This window comes from Camarhynchus parvulus, chromosome 10 (assembly GCF_901933205.1).
Source record: "Camarhynchus parvulus chromosome 10, STF_HiC, whole genome shotgun sequence".
In the NCBI taxonomy this organism is placed as follows: domain Eukaryota; kingdom Metazoa; phylum Chordata; class Aves; order Passeriformes; family Thraupidae; genus Camarhynchus; species Camarhynchus parvulus.
The window spans coordinates 6,497,090-6,515,358 of record NC_044580.1 but is presented as its reverse complement, the minus strand read 5'-3'; the positions used below and the strand labels follow the sequence as shown (position 1 = coordinate 6,515,358).

The following is an 18,269-nucleotide window of genomic DNA, read 5'->3' as shown; positions in this document are numbered from 1 at the left end:
TTTGCCTCTACACTGAACAGAAGAACCAATTAACCTCAGTGAAAAATAAGCAGCCAAATCACTTTCCCATCTTGACTGGCCACATGAGCAGCAGGTGCTTCCTTTGGCACACACCAAAAGATGAAGTTTAGAAGTTCCAACTGCTCACAGAGACACAGCCTGAGAACCACTGTTGCCCAGCTTCACTTGCTGCTGCCAGCAGAGAACAGCAGTAAATATTAGGACAGCTTTTCCATTGTTTCCTGGCTACAAAACACAGCCATTTCACCAGAATCCAAATCAAAATACAAGACTGTCATTTCAGTCCTTATAAGCAGAAGCTGTTTACTATATTTATTAAGTTAAGGGGATGCAAGTTGGGCAGCTGTGTGCCAATAAACCACCACACCTGGACAAACCTTAACAATCCATTTGGTAAAAGGCCATTAAAAATATCAGGTAAAAGTTTTCAGAATATCAACTCTCATGTTGACTGAATGCCTTTAAGTTTCACCATCTAAATGCCACAGCACTTTAAAAGCCCACAGCCTATATCTTCATCATTCAAGTGTTCTGCAAAAGCTTTATTTCCTACCTTCACACAAAGTAACTCCAATGCTTGATAGAAAGGTTTTACTTTTGTCCTTCTCAGTGATGACATAAATCACTTAGTTATTCCCAATAAACCAGCTGCAACTGCAAAAAACCAATCCTATTTATACAGCTTCTCAAACTGCTACATACCTTCAAAGCAAATAAACAAACTCTGTGAAGTAAAACCAATTCACTTGATCCTTCCTAATTCATATTTAAAGCAAAATGAAAATATTTTGTAAGAACACATCCAAATTAATAAACAGGAACTTTGGACTAAATTTACATCCTGTCAACTACCCTCTCTTTGGTAGGAAGCATTAGATGTGCCACAGGAAACTACCCAACTCCTAGATTATGGACTGGTTTGACCTTACAGTCAGTTTCCAATCAGCCTCCTCAGTTAATGATGGATTTGTGCCCCAAACCAAAGGGATTTATGATCAATTCCACGTATAAACACCAACATTTTTCTTCATGAGTAACAGTAGGTGTTACCAATTGTTACCAATTGACTAAAGCATGGTCTTCCTCTGTGAAGTAAGAGAGGAAAGTTTTTTTAGACATTATCCTATGTGCAACTCCCATTTTTACAGGATAAGGATTTTCTACCCCCCCTCTCACCACAAAGAGAACTCAGAGCCTAAGCTAGCAGCTCTATCTTACAGAAGATTATTATGGGATATTTATCAATGAGAAGATGAAACTGCTCAAGTGGCCTGAAATGTGGCCTGGTCCCAGCAAGAGTGGTTCCATCCTTCTTCCATCACTCCTTCAAGTTACACTGGTATTTTTTTCCCCAAATAATTTTTAGACAGATTAGTGTCCAGATGCTATTCCTTGCATAGCTTTAACACTAGCAGTGCTAGCACAAGGATGATGCTGGGAATGTGGTTAGGCCTGTTTCTCTCTGCAGCAGTGCACACTTCAGTGAGCTTAAATTATCAACCAGCCCGCAGCTTAGAAGTGGCAGCATTAGGCTCAAACTGAACTTCACTGCCTTGCAACTTTGCTGGAGATTTAAAAGTAGCAAAGTTTACACTGTGGGGAGCCTCTGGAGCATTCTACTCTGCAGGCTTGTTTATTAGAACAATTTAAAAGGGAAAACCAGACACTGCCAGTGAGGTTACAGCAGAGACAGCAGCACTGTGACTGACTCTTCTTTAAACAATAAAAATCCTTGGACTAAAAATCACACTTGAAAACATGGTTTTAAGGACAGGCCTTCAATATCAGGATTTGGGTTGTAGTTTCACAGCATTTAGAAATACAGCCCTAATGTTGACCTTCCGGGAGCATGTACTGAAATTCCGTCATTACATCAGAAACCTCCAGGAACAACACTTCATTCCCTGAAGAAATGACAAGCTGGCTCAAAACCAAAACACTTACTCAAAAAACAATATCCCAAACAGATTCAGGAGACCCAGGTTTACATTTCTCTGTTAAACTACTTTTGTTTTCACATATGGTTAACAATTATTTATCAAGTTCTAAATACTTCAATTGTAACTGAAATAACAAGGAAAAGAAGGGCATTACACATTCCTGAAATATATTAAGAGAGTGGTGCTGCGAAGGAGAGAGTCACAGAAACTAAGACTCAGACACAAATATTATAACTTTCTTTCTGTTATCCTGGGTTATATAAAAAGCAGGCAATTCCAAATTGCAAGGAGATCTTCATAAGTGAAAACCCAGAAATTATACTTCAGTTGGTCACACTGAATATCTAACTTCATACTGGATCTTACATGTTAAATGCAAGGCAAAGCATGTCTTATAACAGTAACCATCTTTCCCCATGTCAAATAATTTCTAAATTTCCCAATAGCACAAAAAAATCAGACAACACGAGTACACACATAACAGAATTTTTGGCCTATCTTGCAGCTTCAAATGCAATTTGAAATGTTACTTTTTCTCAATTACATTTTCTCAGGCAGTTTGGCACCATTCTTGGAAAAAAAGAAAGAAGAAAAAACCAATTATATATGCAACACAAAATTGCATTATAAACTCAGAATCAATTCCCATTCTGTTTTGAGTATGATTCCATTATTTAAGCTTCAGAGTGCATTAACAGTTACCATCAGATGTTTGAAGAAGTGCTTGCAAGTAACAATTTCATACCTAAACTGAACATGAGAAAAAATACTTCACAGAAACTGCACACAGTGCAATGTGGTGCATTCTAGCTGATGTTATTTTGGTGGTTGCATTTCATCCTTTCCATTTCACTCCAATTAAAACACATGAATAAAATATTTAAAGCAAACACCTTTTAAGATATCACTAACCTTCCATGAGCATGGAAATCCAGGCGCAAGAACTGCTCTTCATGTGACACTGCTCTTTTGGCACGCTGGTGTTTTTGGTGTAACAAATCCACGTCGTAGGACAGCCCCTCATAGTGTCTAATGTACTTGTTTAGAGGATTTCCATACTGGCCTGGAAAACAGAGACAACCAGGTTATAACCATACTACCAGGCATGGCAGACCCGTGGTGCAAAGCAGTTGGTAACAAGGACCCAAATTCCACATTATATCATTTTAACTTCTTTTTCTCCTTTGTACACATCAGATTCATTCTACTCTAGTCCCACAGACAGGACACAAAATCTGCAGCTACAAGTGCATCAGATGGGCCTTGGAAAGCATCTTCTACTTGAATTTCAATCCAAGTATAGTTCATTTACTCCAAAACTACCCCACAATGCAAACTATATCGCTGTCAACAGAAATGCTTGAGAGATGTTTTAGAAAAGCACTCCTGATTCAAAATAAGAACTGCAACAGCTGAATATCTCTCTTCAGGTTTCCTGAAATTGTGCTTCCAACTTCACTCTGCAATCATGACACCACACTATCTGCTCAGAATGTTTGTAGTCTACATGTGAAATATCCAGGGAAATTAAGACCAAATCATAACACCTAGCAACAGATTTTCTATCACATGGAATGTTCTACCACATGGAAAAGTTTTATTAAAATCTATCTCCAGAGATGTAGATTCAGTTCAGTCTATTTTGTACAATTCCTTCTAGGGTAATATTTATGCCTTATGTTAAAATGAGTTCATGGCAGAAAAGGGCAAAGATTTTTACCCTCCTATCCTGATGGAGGAAGAGACACTAATCACTAAAAGAGCCCCAAAATACAACTTGTGGAGAAAACCAGAAGAACTCTGAATTATGCAAGAAGAAACAATACTATCTCATAATCAATTTAACTTCAAACCAATCTAAATGTTAGTTCTCAGGCACTACATGTGGTATTTTTCTTCAGAGATCTAAAAAGATGGCCAAGTAAATTAATACTTTCAAGTGCATTGCTTGCATTTAGCAGCCATGTGCACAAGATGATATTGCTGTATCTGTTTAAAATTCAATTAATGCTATACTGCTGAGAAATCCCATTCAAATTTACTCACAGTACTGTAGGCTTCTGCAAATGTTGACTCTTCATTGTTAACTGCAAATACATTCCAATAACAAAACTTCATTCTAATTTCCTCTCACTCTTAGTCTCAAAATACATGTTCATTCTCACTCAGCTTTTCAGAAAGGAAAGTGTCTTAGGCGCCTTAAAATGTTTACAATGTGTGGTTCAAGAAAGTCTACATTAATTCTAATCCCAGTAAGACACAGAATCATTACAAAGTTTCAGTAACTAGCAGGAGTTGTGAGGATGCAGAAAGTTGTTTGTGTTTGTTGTTTCTCTCATCACTTCTAACATAACCCCTCCAAAATGAGCCTCCTATAACCCAAGAACTTCTGGGTACCAAATCAAATTGGCCTGAGATCATGCACAATATATACATGTGCCTGACTACAGATACATGCTGTCCAATTCCAGGTGTATAACCCAGAAGTGTCAACATTTAAGAAGACAAGCTTCAAAATTAATTGATATAGGCTAAAACTTAAAAGTTTTAATTGTTAAATTAACCTGAATCTAGAATATTATATTAAAAACTTGCTTTAAGAACTTGATCAAAACTAGAGAGTAAGTACACTGCAGAATGTGTAAACTTCTGTGCTACAGAATCATCTTTAAATTTTCTGTGGTAGGAAGCTTGTAATAATGCACTCCTTAAAATGTGACAGACCATTTTTCTTCTCAGTTTTGCAAGATACACTTTGAACAGCTTCAGGCACCCAGGAAAAAAAAATTGAAGTGTGACAACTTACTGAAGACCCAATAACACTTGGCACTCGATCCAGGTCTCATGATCACATGAAAAGATGAGAGACAGTGTTTAACTGAGCCACAAAGAATAGTTTTTAAGTGCTAACTACTGTGACAAGACAGCAAAAGACTACTGACATTAGAAGTTTTATAACTGTTCTCTCTGCTAAGGAAAAGCAGAGGGTTTTAAGCAAAGATATTTCTTCTTAACAACAACAACAAAAAATTAATACACTTGGTATGATCACACAGGGAAACAACACTTTCTCTTCCCTTTCTCCAAAACTTAAAGAACTCCTTATGTTTTAAGTACTCTGATAGCAAACACTTAACACAAACACTCCTGCTGCTCTCTTGTTGCTTAAGCAGAGCAGCTGCACAGCACCTAGAGCATTATGGCTTCTCCAAAAAGGGACTTAATGCTTCAGAATTAACAGTTTCACTTCCAGAAACCTCTATAACATCAACATTGCTACAGCATTCAAAGTCTGCAACTGATCACACTCTCCTGGTAGTCAAACCAGCTACCTATCAAAAGGGATTATCTTCTTTGCAAAGGTAGCTGAATAAGTAGCTCAACCATAGTAACACAAGAATCTACAGAGGATTCTGAGGCAAAAGTTCATTAAACTGAGGTACATGAGGCAGTGAGAACTGCTGGCTCCAGTTTCTGTAATTATAAGACTGCATCAAAAAGGAAGAAGTCTTTCACAGAATTTGGAAGCGGCACACCCCAAGAAATCACTACAATAGCACACACCAGATCCCAACCTCTGTTACAAATTACTGCTGCTGTTTTCTGTAAATGAAAAACTAGGGGTTTGGGGTTTTTAACAAAGACTACATGACCAAGATCTTTTCAATTAAGGATACACTCAGGAAGCCCACAGTAAGAAACACTGAACCATGAACACCTAAATGTAGTTTATGGGAACTGCTCTACAAATTCCATGTGTCATGTTGCCATCAACAAAACAAAACAGTGTGATGCCTTTCAGGCAATCTGGTGGAATAAAACAACATTACACTCCACCTAAACACTAAGCTAGGAGACAGAAACCCTTTAGGATACAGACATCAGAGACTGACAAGGGGATGGCTTTTGAACTTGACAGTATAGTCTTCCAAAGACTTGCTAAACTAGATGTGGCATTTCCTGTGACAAATTCCCTGCAGGAACGAAGCTTTCCTCTCACCAGCTTAGAACCAAACACTGGGAAGGACTTAAAGCAGAATCCAGCAGAGCATTTAGGCAAATGTCTCAGTGTGCCTGTCCCTGTGCAAGATGTTTTGTGTGTGAGGATATACAACTCTTCAGGATCCCTAGAGAGCTGTGAAGCATCTACAGTTGTTGTTGTTGTCGTGAACAAACAAATCCCACTGGACCGGTATGGAGTCTGAGACATGTACTCTCACCTTCTAACCAGCCTTATGCAAAGGCTAAATTGGATCATCCATGTGATTTTAGCTGTAAGCTTCCTGTGACAAGGTGAGCAAACACATGTAGCAGTTCTCTGGTGGTGTGTGCTCAATGATTCCCTGGTCAATTATTTTCCCAGAGAAAACCATGAAGAGCTTTTCCCCCCAGATAAACCCTTCCCAGCCTGCACCTGCAGCAGATGACATGAGCAAGGGAACACTTCAGCCACCTGGATATCCACAAGCCCACGGGATCAGAAGGGATGCATCCAGGAGTGCTGAGGGGGCTGCCTGACACCACTTCAAGGCTTCCATCACCTGTCTAAAAAGTTCCTGTTATAGAGGGGAACGCCTGACAAATGTCATCCCCATCTTCAAGGAGCAGAGCCTGAAGAATTACAGGCTGGTCAGACTAATCTCAGTGTCTGTGAAGATTCTGGAGGACATTTTTATGGAAGCTAGCTCCATGCACAAAAAAATGACTAGTAATAAACAGTACTGAAAGTTTACCCATGTAAATATAAATATCTATTAATTTGATACACATCATTATAAAACAGAACAACATTTAACTTCCCATAAGAGGATAAATCAACCATGCACTGTTCTAAAAGATGAAGTTTGCATTAAACCACTCAGATTAAGACTTGCATGACAAATGCAAATAGCTCAAGCACAACTCAAGTTTGTTAGTGGGGTGGAAAAAAGCACAGAATACAACTTGACAGAGTATCAGAAATTGTTCAGAAGCCAAGCTAACTCACCAGACAAGTCTTATTACTGCAAGCATCATCACTAACTTGCAGATTTAAAATGCCAGCATGTGATAAACATCTTGTAGAGAATTATTATTATAATTTCAATTAAGATAATCAAAGCAACTTTTGCTTCAAGTTATTTTCAACATTATCTATCTTACAAAAAAGCTCCATTTACATGGGACATTAAAGAATGTACACTGCATTTGGATTCAGCAAGGCAGAAATTCTACTGTGTACCTCCTGACTCGGATTTCTCTGAAGAATTTATCCACACTGTTGTTTCCAAACTGCCAGCAGAAGGGCAGGCCCTGCTGCCCTTTTACATCTACTCTGTTTCCATTCTTCCCTTGCACTGGCACTAGGTTCAGCTGACGAAAATATTCTCTCTTTTCTGGTCAAGTGAGTTTTTGGTGAAAGAAAAACATGTAATCAAGAAGTCAAGTCAGGATCATTTCCCTTCACTGAGGCCTCCATTTAGGGCATGGTCAGACAGTATGGCAGCAGCAGTGGCAGCAGATGTCTGCTTTTTATTGACCTTCTTCCCCTCCACCCTGTCAAAGTCCCAGCTCTTCTTCCCCATCAGCCCTGGCTTTGCTCAATAAAGTAACTCTAGTTACACATCTGGCAGGAACTGATGAATTTTTTTTCTTTGGATTGACTTCTCATGCCAGGAGGAGAGGTGGGAGTGCAGGGCAGGACCACCAGACAGCAGTAACTCAGTACAGCAGCTCTGCCATACTGCAAAATGAACCTTTGCATCTTTTAAAAGTATAAACAAACTGCACTCTGAGGCTTTTGGGTAACAGTATTTCAAAGCAATCACCTAAACACCTGATTTTATTTATTTTTAATTACCACAGACATTTCTGAAACAACCATCTGACAGCTGTCTTGACTAGGCACTATCTCAGCCATAATATTTTTATTTTCAACTCCAAATAAATGCTGGAGGCTGAATGCTGCCATATTTATGAAGGCTACTGTTCTTCTCAATTTATAATAAGAACACAACTAAATCACTCAGATGCTGATAGCTCATAAATGCCTTCCCACAACTCCCCCATGTGTCCAGAAAAAAAGCAGAATTTCTCCCATGCTCACTGGGAAATAGGCAGTTCAACATCCAGCAGCACAAGACACTAAGATACAACTTGGAAATCCTAGCAATATAAAAAGAGCATGTTGTACCAGTGACAAGAAACTATTTATCATAGATTTGCAATGATATCCAGCATTTCATCAGTCTAGCCAAAGCATGGTCACTCTTATTAAATCCAAGCTTGTCAGAGACCTCAACAGTTCTCCTTTGTGTTTGCTATTGCTTTTTCCCTTTTTATTTTTTTTAAATGACCCTTAGGTAGAAGGAGAGGTTAAATTAGCTATTTCCACTCCTCTACGAACATCATTATGTATGGATAATTAAGTACTGATTAATATACCTGCATGCATCTTCATCACATGCAACAAAGCATGCTGCAAAAAGCTGCCAATAATATCACCCAACTGAAGCACCACTCCACACACATCAAAATTCATGACAGCAGCAGTGAGTGAAGAGATGCCTTAAGCCAAGCAGTTCCAGGGGTGTTGGGAAGATGCTGAGATTCACTTTTAAAAAAAGAATTCTTAAAAGTCAAGGTACGTATACCCTATCTCAAGTAGACACCATATACCAGAGACTAAACTCTAGCTCTCCCTAATTACTAACAGAAAGAAAACAAAATAAATGGTGTGGCTTTTCCTTCTTATACTATTTAAACAGTATTCAAACTGACCTGCTGGACCTTTGGTTTTATGAAGGTGATACTGATGCAGTGGAAGCAAAGAAAGCAGAAGAAAACACTAGAAGTGACCTAATACCAGAATATGATCAAGAATGTTTCTGGGCCTTTTAGGCCAAACTTCTGATAACGTGTCTGCTTTAACCACACAGACACAACCTACCAAAACCATGAAGCAGCCCAAGACAGACTCTGCAGTACATTTCACAGCGCAGCAGCACTACTGATTGCTTTTGATTGCATTCCCCTCTCATAATTTTAAGAACAATATAAATGACAACTGAAAATATTTTTTTTAAGAAAACAAAGAGATTTCACTGAACCTTTTCAAATAAACCATCCAAATTATGCTGCACCATTGTTTAGAAGCTGATGTTATGGTTCATACTTAGCTGTGAGCTAATGCTACAGTTGGTTCTGTTAATCTATACCTTTATATCTAGAATATGTAGAGTGCCTGCACAGTACACAGGCACAAGGCCTTGTGTAATTCTGAAAGAGTTCAAACTTGGGTATCCCACAAAAATACTCCAATCTTAGACCAAACATACATACCCCTAATTATTCTTAAAGTGCAGATTAATAAAATTTCCAGCATGATTACTATGTAATACCTATGTGGCTTAAAACCAGACAACTTTACAGATAAATGAAACTTAGCTTCAAGATCTGTGTAAGATTAATGAGACCAGATGCACTGCACACAAATGAAATGTAAATTGTTGGGTTCTCATCAGGCCTTTCCTTTGCACTGTTTTCACAGTAACTTCTTTAAAAATCATGAACTTGCCCTTTCCACACAGATATTAGTGCCTGCCTAGAAGGAAAAATATGCAAATGAAGAACCTATTTTTCAATAAATAAAAATATTCGCAGCATATATTAAACTCTAGAAATGTGAACACAGGTAAAATAGACCTTCCTAAACTTAAAAGTCTAATTTTAATTTAACACAGAACTATGGTGAATCTTTCATAATTACATTCAGAATTTTACCAAAAACGTTCTACTGGATATTTTAGAGATGTGTATGGGAACTATCACTAGATTTCTATCCAGCATTATCAATCTTTCTTTAAAGATTTACCTGCACTGTTACACACCAAAGCCATGCACTTCTACCAACTAATAGTGAGGTGTGCTTCCTAGTGCCCAGAAATGTTGACGATGCCTGTTCTTCTCTCAAAGAAAAAAATTAACAGGAATTTCTGAAATATGTTTCATCTATATATCCAGAGGACTGCACCTCACATTTTTACTACAATTTTTAAGGCACAACTGCCTGCCTGGAACTAAAGAGTGAAAAAAACCCTCAAAAATTAACCCTGGTTAATTAATTATTTTGAGTTAGTTCTGTGCCAGCACCATTTAGATGAGAAAACAAAGACGCCTTGAAAGCATGCCAACAATTAAGTCTGAAATATCTCGATAGCTTACAAAAATCCACGAAGAAAAACGTAAATTTTTTGGTGCATCCCACTCCTAATCATACAAATAACAGGATGGCTTCTGACCACGCAAATCACCCTGCTTTCTTTTCTCACGGCTTAGCCACAAGTACAAGCTACCGAAGTTTCCCATAGTTTGATGTTACTTTTTGAGAATGTGTGGAAGACCAGCATTTAGCGCTAGCTTCTTTGTTAAAAAACCTACATATTGATGCACACAGAGGCAGAGCCCAGAAAAATCAGAGAGGTGCCAAATGGAACAGAGGAAACAAGTCTTTATCAGTTGTTCCACCCACAGTTCTCTAGAAACACCCTCCCAAGTCCACACTTCCCGAAACTCTTTCTCTGTACAAAGTCGAAACTATTTTCCCTGCCATGATTTGATCAATTAAACATTACCAGGCGCAGTGGAGAAACTGCCCAGTTCCAAACGCCGAGGAACAACTCCTAACGGGAGCCGATACAGTTACACGTCCCCATACACACAAGCGTGTTTCGCCCCGGCCTGGCAGAGCGGAGACCCTCCTGGAAGTCACGATCACACTTCGGGAAGAACCCGGGCTCCTCTTTATTTCCTTAAGCTGAACTTTCCGCCTGCCCGTCCTTCCCGGATTCGGGGAGAGAGAAGCGGCCGTGAGGGCAGGGAGCCGGGAAGCGGCCACCGGGACCGGGAGGGAAGTCCTGAGGGACGGAAGCGGAGCCGGGAGGGGAAAACAAACAAACACAGCCGAGCGCAGAGAGAAGGACCCGAGGGGGAAGAAGAGCGGAGGACAACTGACCCGCTCCTCGGCGGGGAAAGTCCCGGGGAAGGCGTGGGGCGCCAGGCCGGCCCCGGGCGGCGGGGGAGAGGCCCGGGCGGGCTGAAGCGGCGGGCGGAACGGGGAGCCCGGCTGGCGGCCCAGCCGCGGCCCTGGCGCCGGGGCGCCCCGGAAAGCGGGGCCCGCCGCCCCCGGCCCCGAGCACCGGAGATGGGGGAGAGAGAGAGGAGGAAGAAGGAGAGAGGAAGGGAGACAGCCCCAAAGCAGGGCCCCGCGAGGCCAGGCGGCTCCTCACCTCCAGCGCCCGCCGCGCAGGAGCACAGCAGGATTATCGTCCCCGCCAGATCCATCTCCACCGGGCGCAGGCCCCGCCGCCGCCGCCTACCCACGGCACATCCGCCCCAGACCGGCGCCGGGCGGGATGGGGAGGGGCGAGCTGGGCGCCTCCCTCCGCTTTGTCCCCCGCCGCTCCCGAGGACTGTTCCCGCCCACGGAACGGCCGCGGATCGCCCGGGAGGATCGACGGCTCTCCGGCAGCGGGGCCACCCCTCCCTCCGCTCCGCGCGCCGCCGCTCCCTCCGCCCGCGCGCGCGCCAGACGCCGCCGGCGGGGCGGAGCCTCGGGACACGCCCAAAGCGCGCGGAACGCCCCGCCCCGCCCACGGGCGAGGAGGCGGGGCTCGGCGGAAGGGGCGGGGCCGTGTGAACACGCCCTGGGGCGGGGCCACGCGAGGGGCGGGGCCTCTCCCGCCGCTTCCGGGGCCGGCGCTACGGAGCCTTCACCGCCCCGGAGTACGGACAGACTGAGAGAGTGCGCGGGATGCTGTCCTTTGTCCCCTCACCGGATACATGGCTTTTCCCTGCAGAGGACTAATTCACTTTTAGAGTTTTGCTTTGGTTTCCTTCATCCCCTTACCAGATACACATTGTTTCCTTGCACGAACTAATTTACGTACTTTCAGAGTTTTATTTTACATCACCGACTTCTCCCGATGCTCTACATGTTTGAAGTGTTGCAGTGTCCCCACTGAACAGGGACGTGGCATTCTGAAACTGTCTCTTCACAATTCAAGGGTACAGGAAAATCTTCCCGTAGAAATACAAATGTGAGACATCTGAGCAAAATGTTTCCTCTTGTTTGTCCTTATGCTGATTCTTCTATCAACTGTGCCATCTCAAAGATTTATTTTTTATATTAGAGTTTATGCCAAGTTTCTCAATTTACTGTCAGCCCTTTATATTTGTGCTTTTCCTTTCCTATTGTCGTGTCAGAATAAAAAACAACTTCCATCTGTCACTGATACAGGTGAGAGAAGGTGTTATGGAAATGCACATAGAATGTAAAATTACAGTTAATGTACCTCAGGTGAGGCTGCAGAAGCTGATGCAAGTGTTTACAGACTTCAAATTAGAGACCTGCTGAGAATAAAATGACAGGGTAAATCCTTATTATCCCAAGAGTATTTAAAATTTGTTATTAAAAGCTGAAGATTTCTGTAGGGAGAAGAGAGGTTCCTTGGGGTAAAGTCTGAGTAATACACCCACATTAAATCTTACAGAATCACAGAATGTTAAAGGGTTGGAATGGATCTTAGGAACATTTAGTTCCAGCCCCCTGCCATGGACAGGGACGACTCCCACCAAACTAGGTTGCTCAAGACCTTATCCAACACGGACTTGAACGCTTCCAGGGATGGGGCATCTGCAGCCTCTCTATGCAACCTGTGCCAGTGCCTCACCACCCTCACAGTAAAGAATATTTTCCGAATACCTAACCTAAATTTCCTCTCTTTCAATTAGTCTATACAATCAAATTGTTGAAGTTATCTATTATACTCGCCACAGCCGTGTTTTTTGTAGTACGACTGTCTAAGAAACCGCAAGGAAAAGCACTGCCGAGCACGCTCGGGACAGCCGGGCTCACCTGTTTCCCTCCCCTTCCCGCGGCCCGCCCCGCCCCGCCCCGCCCCAGGGCCCCCCCGCCCGGGCCCCGCCGTGACCCGCGGCCGCTCCCCCGCCCGCACGTCCCCGGCGGGGCGGAGCTGCCGCCGCTGCTGTGATGGCGTCGCGGGCGTTGCGGGCGGAGGCGCAGCCGCTGCGGTGCCAATAGAGAGCGGAGCGGCCGGGCCGGGCATGGAGAGCCTGGCGCAGCCCCCGCCGCCCCCGGGCTCGCTGCAGACGGGCGGCGGGGGCGCTGCCAGCCGGCTCCGCCTGGGAGAGGCGGCGGCGGGCGAGGGCGGCTGCAGGGAGGCCGAGGAGGGCGGCGGGCGGCGCAGCCCTTCCCCTCCACCGGCCCCCGCTCCCGCCGCGGCCCCTCAGACCGCGTCCCCCTCCCGGGCCGCGGAGGGAGCTGCGGCGGCGGAAGGCGCGGGGCTGGCCGTGTCGGAGAGTCCCGGAGCGGCGCCCGCCTCGGAGAGCGGTCCCGCGGGAGCCGGCTCCGGGAGCAGCGGCGCTCCCAGCCCGCCGGGGGAGGAGTCCCGCAGCCTGGACTCGCTGGAGTCCTTCTCCAACCTGCACTCCTGCTGCCCGAGCAGCTCCGAGCTCAACAGCGACGCCGACGAGGCGGTAGTGGCGGGGGCCTCCTCGGGGGGCCCGGCCCCGGAGCCCGAAGGGGACAGGCCGGCGGCGGGCTCCCAGCTCCTCTCCGCTTCCAAGGAACGCTTCCCGGGCCAGTCGGTCTATCACATCAAGTGGGTCCGCTGGAAGGAGGAGAACACGCCCGTCATCACCCAGAACGAGAACGGCCCCTGCCCATTGCTGGCCATCATGAACGTGCTGCTCCTGGCCTGGAAGGTACGGGGCGGGCGGGCGCCATGGCGGGGCCGGGCGGGCGGTGCCGCTCGGGCGGCTCGTGTGGCGCCGGCGGCGTTCGCGGCTCCCGAGCGATCGCGGCGTGAGGGCACCGCGGGAAGTTTGTGCTGTGTAGGACAAACGGGAGACGTTGTCGAGAACGCTGGAGAGGAACTTCTGAGAAGGGCATGCGGCGATAGGACAAGGGGGAATGGCTTTAAACTAGCAGAGGGCAAGTTTAGATACAAGGAAAAAATTCTGCCCCGTGAGGGTGGTGAGGCACTGGCATAGGTTACCCGGGCAATCTGTGGATGCTCTATCCCTACCAGTGTCCAAGGCCAGGCTCGTTGGGTCTCTGGGCGACATGATTTACTAAAAGGTGTCCCTACCCATGGCAGAGGGTCTGGAACCTGATGATCTTTCGGGTATCTTTCAGCCCAAACCATTCCGTGATTCTTTCAGTAAACACTTCAAGCTTATTTCTGCTGTTAAGCACATGTCTCACATATAGAACTTGGAAAACAAGTACTGCCGTGCAGTATGTTGCCAGTATACTACTTAGATGCTGCTGTCATGTATAGACATACTTCGTTGTTGTCTTAAAACAGAAATAAAATATCTCGATGATGACCTGAACAATATATAACATATAATAGTTTACTAATGTGTACAGGTTTCTAGTAAGTAAAGATTACTATTTATAGCACTGAGCACATAAGTGATATTTTTGGAAAATAGGTTAGTTTCATATAATAAAGCGTATGTAGAGTTGTGCGAAATGCAGAATTGTACAAAATATGGATTTGTACGAGTAGCTGCCTGAGTAATAGGGACACATTCATACAGTTATGCAGTATAGATTGTATTTAAATTAATGAATAAATCAGGTAGTGATCAAGTGTACCTTTGAGACCTGGAAGTTCTTGTTCTTTATAGCCATTGTGGATGTGGGCTTCCCATAGTCTTAAAGTAATTTTTTTCCCAATCTTTTAAGTAATTAAAATTTGAGCCATAATGTAGTTATTAACATGTGTCTGTGAAAGGAGTATCTGTTGGAGGAGAGCTGTAAGGTTGTGTGCATTGCAAAACAGGGATGAGGGGCACGTCTCAGGAAATGCTGGCAATTCAGCCCCGGAGACTGAAGAGCTGATAGAACAGAGTCCTGAAATAGGAAAGCTTTACAGGAATAGCTTTTATGTTGTAGTAGCAAGGGGAAGAAATTTGGTATTGGAAGAGTAAGAGGTTGTTTGCAGTGTGACAGGTGACTTAGGAAAAGGTCAAAATGGAAATATATTATGAGAAGAAATTTGTTTAGATGCAGGTAACTGCAGAAGATTAATGCTCTTGTTTGAGTTACAATTTGTACACATTTTTCTGAGCAGAATAGCTCAGACATCAGAAAGAAAATTCTGGGTGCAGTGATGTTGGTGTTTAAGCATCAGTAAAAGCAGTAGAGGGAAGTTGGGTGTGACTTTAAGGTATTGCCTTATGTAGGTTCTACTATCCTCAGGAGGGTGTGAATGTTGTCACAGGCTTCAGTATTGAACATTTGCTTTCTTTGCTCTCTCTTTAGCATCTGGGGGTGACTTGAAAAACTTGCCATTCCTTATCATTTTGGGGGGGGGACATTTTAAAAGAAACTGTTAGTTACAGGATCTTACTTTTTAATCGTTGATTTAATGAAAGATGTAAATGGGACAGCACTGGCCCTGTTGTTTGAATTCAAGTTTTTGGAGGTTTTGTTCCTTAACATTTTTCCTTTTCCCTGTGCTGCTGCTCTCCAACCAGAATTTTAACTGACATTCTGCTGGGATCAAATATTACATTAGTGAGAATTAAGGTAATACCCATTTTTATAAATAGGCAAAAACCAAAATACCCCTTGGGAGTGCCCTACTGTTTCTTATTGCTCATATTACAGGAAGTTTTCTATAGTTCTGTCTATGTAAAACCCTAGCAGAATTTACATGAGTTGCAGACAAGCAGCTAAACTGGTGAAACTGTCATCACAAGTTATTATTTATAGGCTTGAGGGTTTTCCTGTTATTTGGTTATATATTGTAGTTGCTTGTAATTGATTTTCCTAATTACTGCCTCTACAAATTGGCCTTTCTTTTCCCCAGTTCATAGTCAAGAACCACGTTCACAGCGGTTGGGGCGGCAGCTCATGTGTACATTACTGACAAGCTTGCCACGTGTGAGGGCTGAGGATGGACATCCACTTTCTCACTCCTCCTGAACCAGCATGAACACTAGGCTGGGTCAAGTAATTTTAATTTGGGAACAAGAAGGCAGACTGAAAGATGAAAGAGGAAAAAGTAGACTGAGAATACCATAGTACATACTAGGTGAAAAGAAGCTACATGTAATGGGGAAAAAAGAGCATAAGAAGGAGATGAGGAGGAAAACCCAGAATCACAGCAGGGAATAACAAGTTAAATAGTTATGCTTTGGGTTCTATTCTCTGTATCAGACACCATTTTTCCTTTTTAGAACTCTTTCCTGACAGGGTTGAGAGTTCTGGTCATCCTGTAGATAGATCTGGTCTCAGCCAGCTTAATTGCAGTACTGGTTTGGCAGCTGGGGTTTTGGAAATTCTGAAATAGTAGCACCCACTGTGACTGTTCAAATTCCATTTTGAAAATACCAGGTTTTGGAACTAAGCTTGTGATAAAACTGCTGCCTCTCTTTTATCCACCACTTTCAAAGGATACAAAATACTTTGAGGTGGCAGATTGCAGAAGCTGTATTTTAAATATTAAAATTATGAAATTACTTTTCTTTTGAAGTGTTTTTGCAGTCTGCCTGTCTAAGTGTAACTTGCAGTTTAGCTTATAGGCGGGAGAGCCAAGGAGTTCTGCTACAGGAGCGTTAGAGAAATGTTGTAAGAAGAAAAACAAAAGCATGATATCAACTTGGAAAAGTAGCTGCTGTGCAGAACAGCTGTTGTGCAAAACAGTGTCGTAACTACTTAGACTTGTGTGATGGAAATGAAGCAGAAGTAGAGATTGAAACAAGCATTTTTAAATGTACGTACAAGCATGAGTTATGTCCTCTGATGTGTATTAGTGTAGCATGCTGTTTTTCAGCTTATTTAAATCTGGAGATTGCTCAGTTTTAGCTCAGGCCTGTGGCTCACTATGTGGTTAAGCTTAGCAATGCAAAGTTGGCTTTCCTAAGTGCCTTTTGTGATCTTTGTTAGATGTAGTTCATGCTACACTTTCTGATAACTTCTGGCATTTCATTAGATGTAATTTGGGACAGGGGGAATGTGGCAATCATCAGATGCTGAAAGCTTAGTGAGGGTGCCATGTGATTCTGCTCTGTGCTTCTTAGGTAGGATATGATGTCTTGTACCTGAAGAACCTTGTACCTTAATGTGTTGCACAGAAATTACATATCTGAAATGTCCAGGGAAGATTGTGAAACATAAAATAAGCAAAGGGAAAACATTATACAATTAGAATATAAATAATATTAATATTGTCTTGAGAAGTGTGTGTCCTTATGTAGAACAGTGATGCTGCATATTTGAAAATGTCTTTGAAAGTTTTTTGTGTCATAATCCTCTCAACAAATGGAAGGAGCTATGTTCCCTACACACCTAGTTCTACTGAAATTTTGGAAACTTTTAGAACTGTATGAATTACCTATTTAGGTATCATAACAATTATGTAAGTAAATGTTATATAACCATTTTCTTGCTTAGATGTATCCAAACTGACTGTTCAGATAAGAGATAGAATAGAAAATTCTACTTAGAAATTCTTAATGTTAGGTTTTCATTAAAATGGCCCTTTTGGGAGGAGCTGAGCTCAGACCCTCCCGCTGATCCCACTCGGTTGTCAGAGGCTGCAGTGGCTCTGCCCGCTCCGGGGGCTGGCCCTGGCCCTTCACTCACACGTGATGTGCTGTCCCTGTCGCTGTCGCTCTGCCCGGCCGGAGCTGGCACAGATTGCTCAGCGGGGCTTGGCAGCCTCCCTTCCTCCGGCACCTGTGGGATGAGCTGAGCCCGCAGGTGCAGCTGGAGCCGTGCCCAGCACAGCAACGAGCCCACTCCCAGGGGCTGGAGGTGACCTGGCTAAAGGGAGACGCGGAGGAAACGGAGTGGCAGCACACACTGACCTGTCACAGGTTCATGAAGCTGTTACTGCCAGGCCAGGGGTGCTTATTTGCAGAGAATATTAATTGTTTTTTTGTCAAAGCTGCTTGAATCTACCCATACCTCTCTGGAACATTGTGTTCAGAGGAGTTGCATGTTTTAGATAAACATGTTTTGAGACTTTAAGTCTTATATAAGACTTATTATATAAGCTATTAGAAATTTTCTTGGACCCTTTTGATATTCATAGTATTTTCAGAAGTGTTATCCTCTGTGTGTGACTATATCACTTTTTTTTTAAGCTCTTCTGTAGTGTGGAAGAATACAGTGGAAAATTAGTATTATGTAGTTTTGGGGTTTATAGTCTAATTCATACAAACTGTGTAAGTTTTATTTATTATTTATTTATTATTATTTATTTATTATGAAAATTTCTTTACCGCTCT

At 43.3% G+C, this 18,269-nt stretch overlaps 2 protein-coding genes across 2 annotated transcripts in view; one reads left to right on the top strand and one right to left on the bottom strand.

The window, feature by feature from the left end:
- ADAM10 (ADAM metallopeptidase domain 10) overlaps window positions 1-11,539 on the bottom strand; it is a 42,681-nt gene extending 31,142 nt beyond the window's left edge. The window contains exons 1-2 of the mRNA XM_030955022.1: window positions 11,228-11,539; window positions 2,874-3,024 (exon numbers count right to left, since the gene is read on the bottom strand). Coding sequence (XP_030810882.1) covers window positions 2,874-3,024; window positions 11,228-11,282 — 206 coding nt within the window. The 5' untranslated portion in view covers window positions 11,283-11,539. The remainder of the gene's footprint in view (window positions 1-2,873; window positions 3,025-11,227) is intronic.
- A 1,445-nt stretch (window positions 11,540-12,984) lies between these two features.
- The window catches only part of MINDY2 (MINDY lysine 48 deubiquitinase 2), a 32,081-nt gene continuing 26,796 nt past the window's right edge, over window positions 12,985-18,269 (top strand). Inside the window, exon 1 of the mRNA XM_030955652.1 lies at window positions 12,985-13,724. Coding sequence (XP_030811512.1) covers window positions 13,065-13,724 — 660 coding nt within the window. The 5' untranslated portion in view covers window positions 12,985-13,064. The remainder of the gene's footprint in view (window positions 13,725-18,269) is intronic.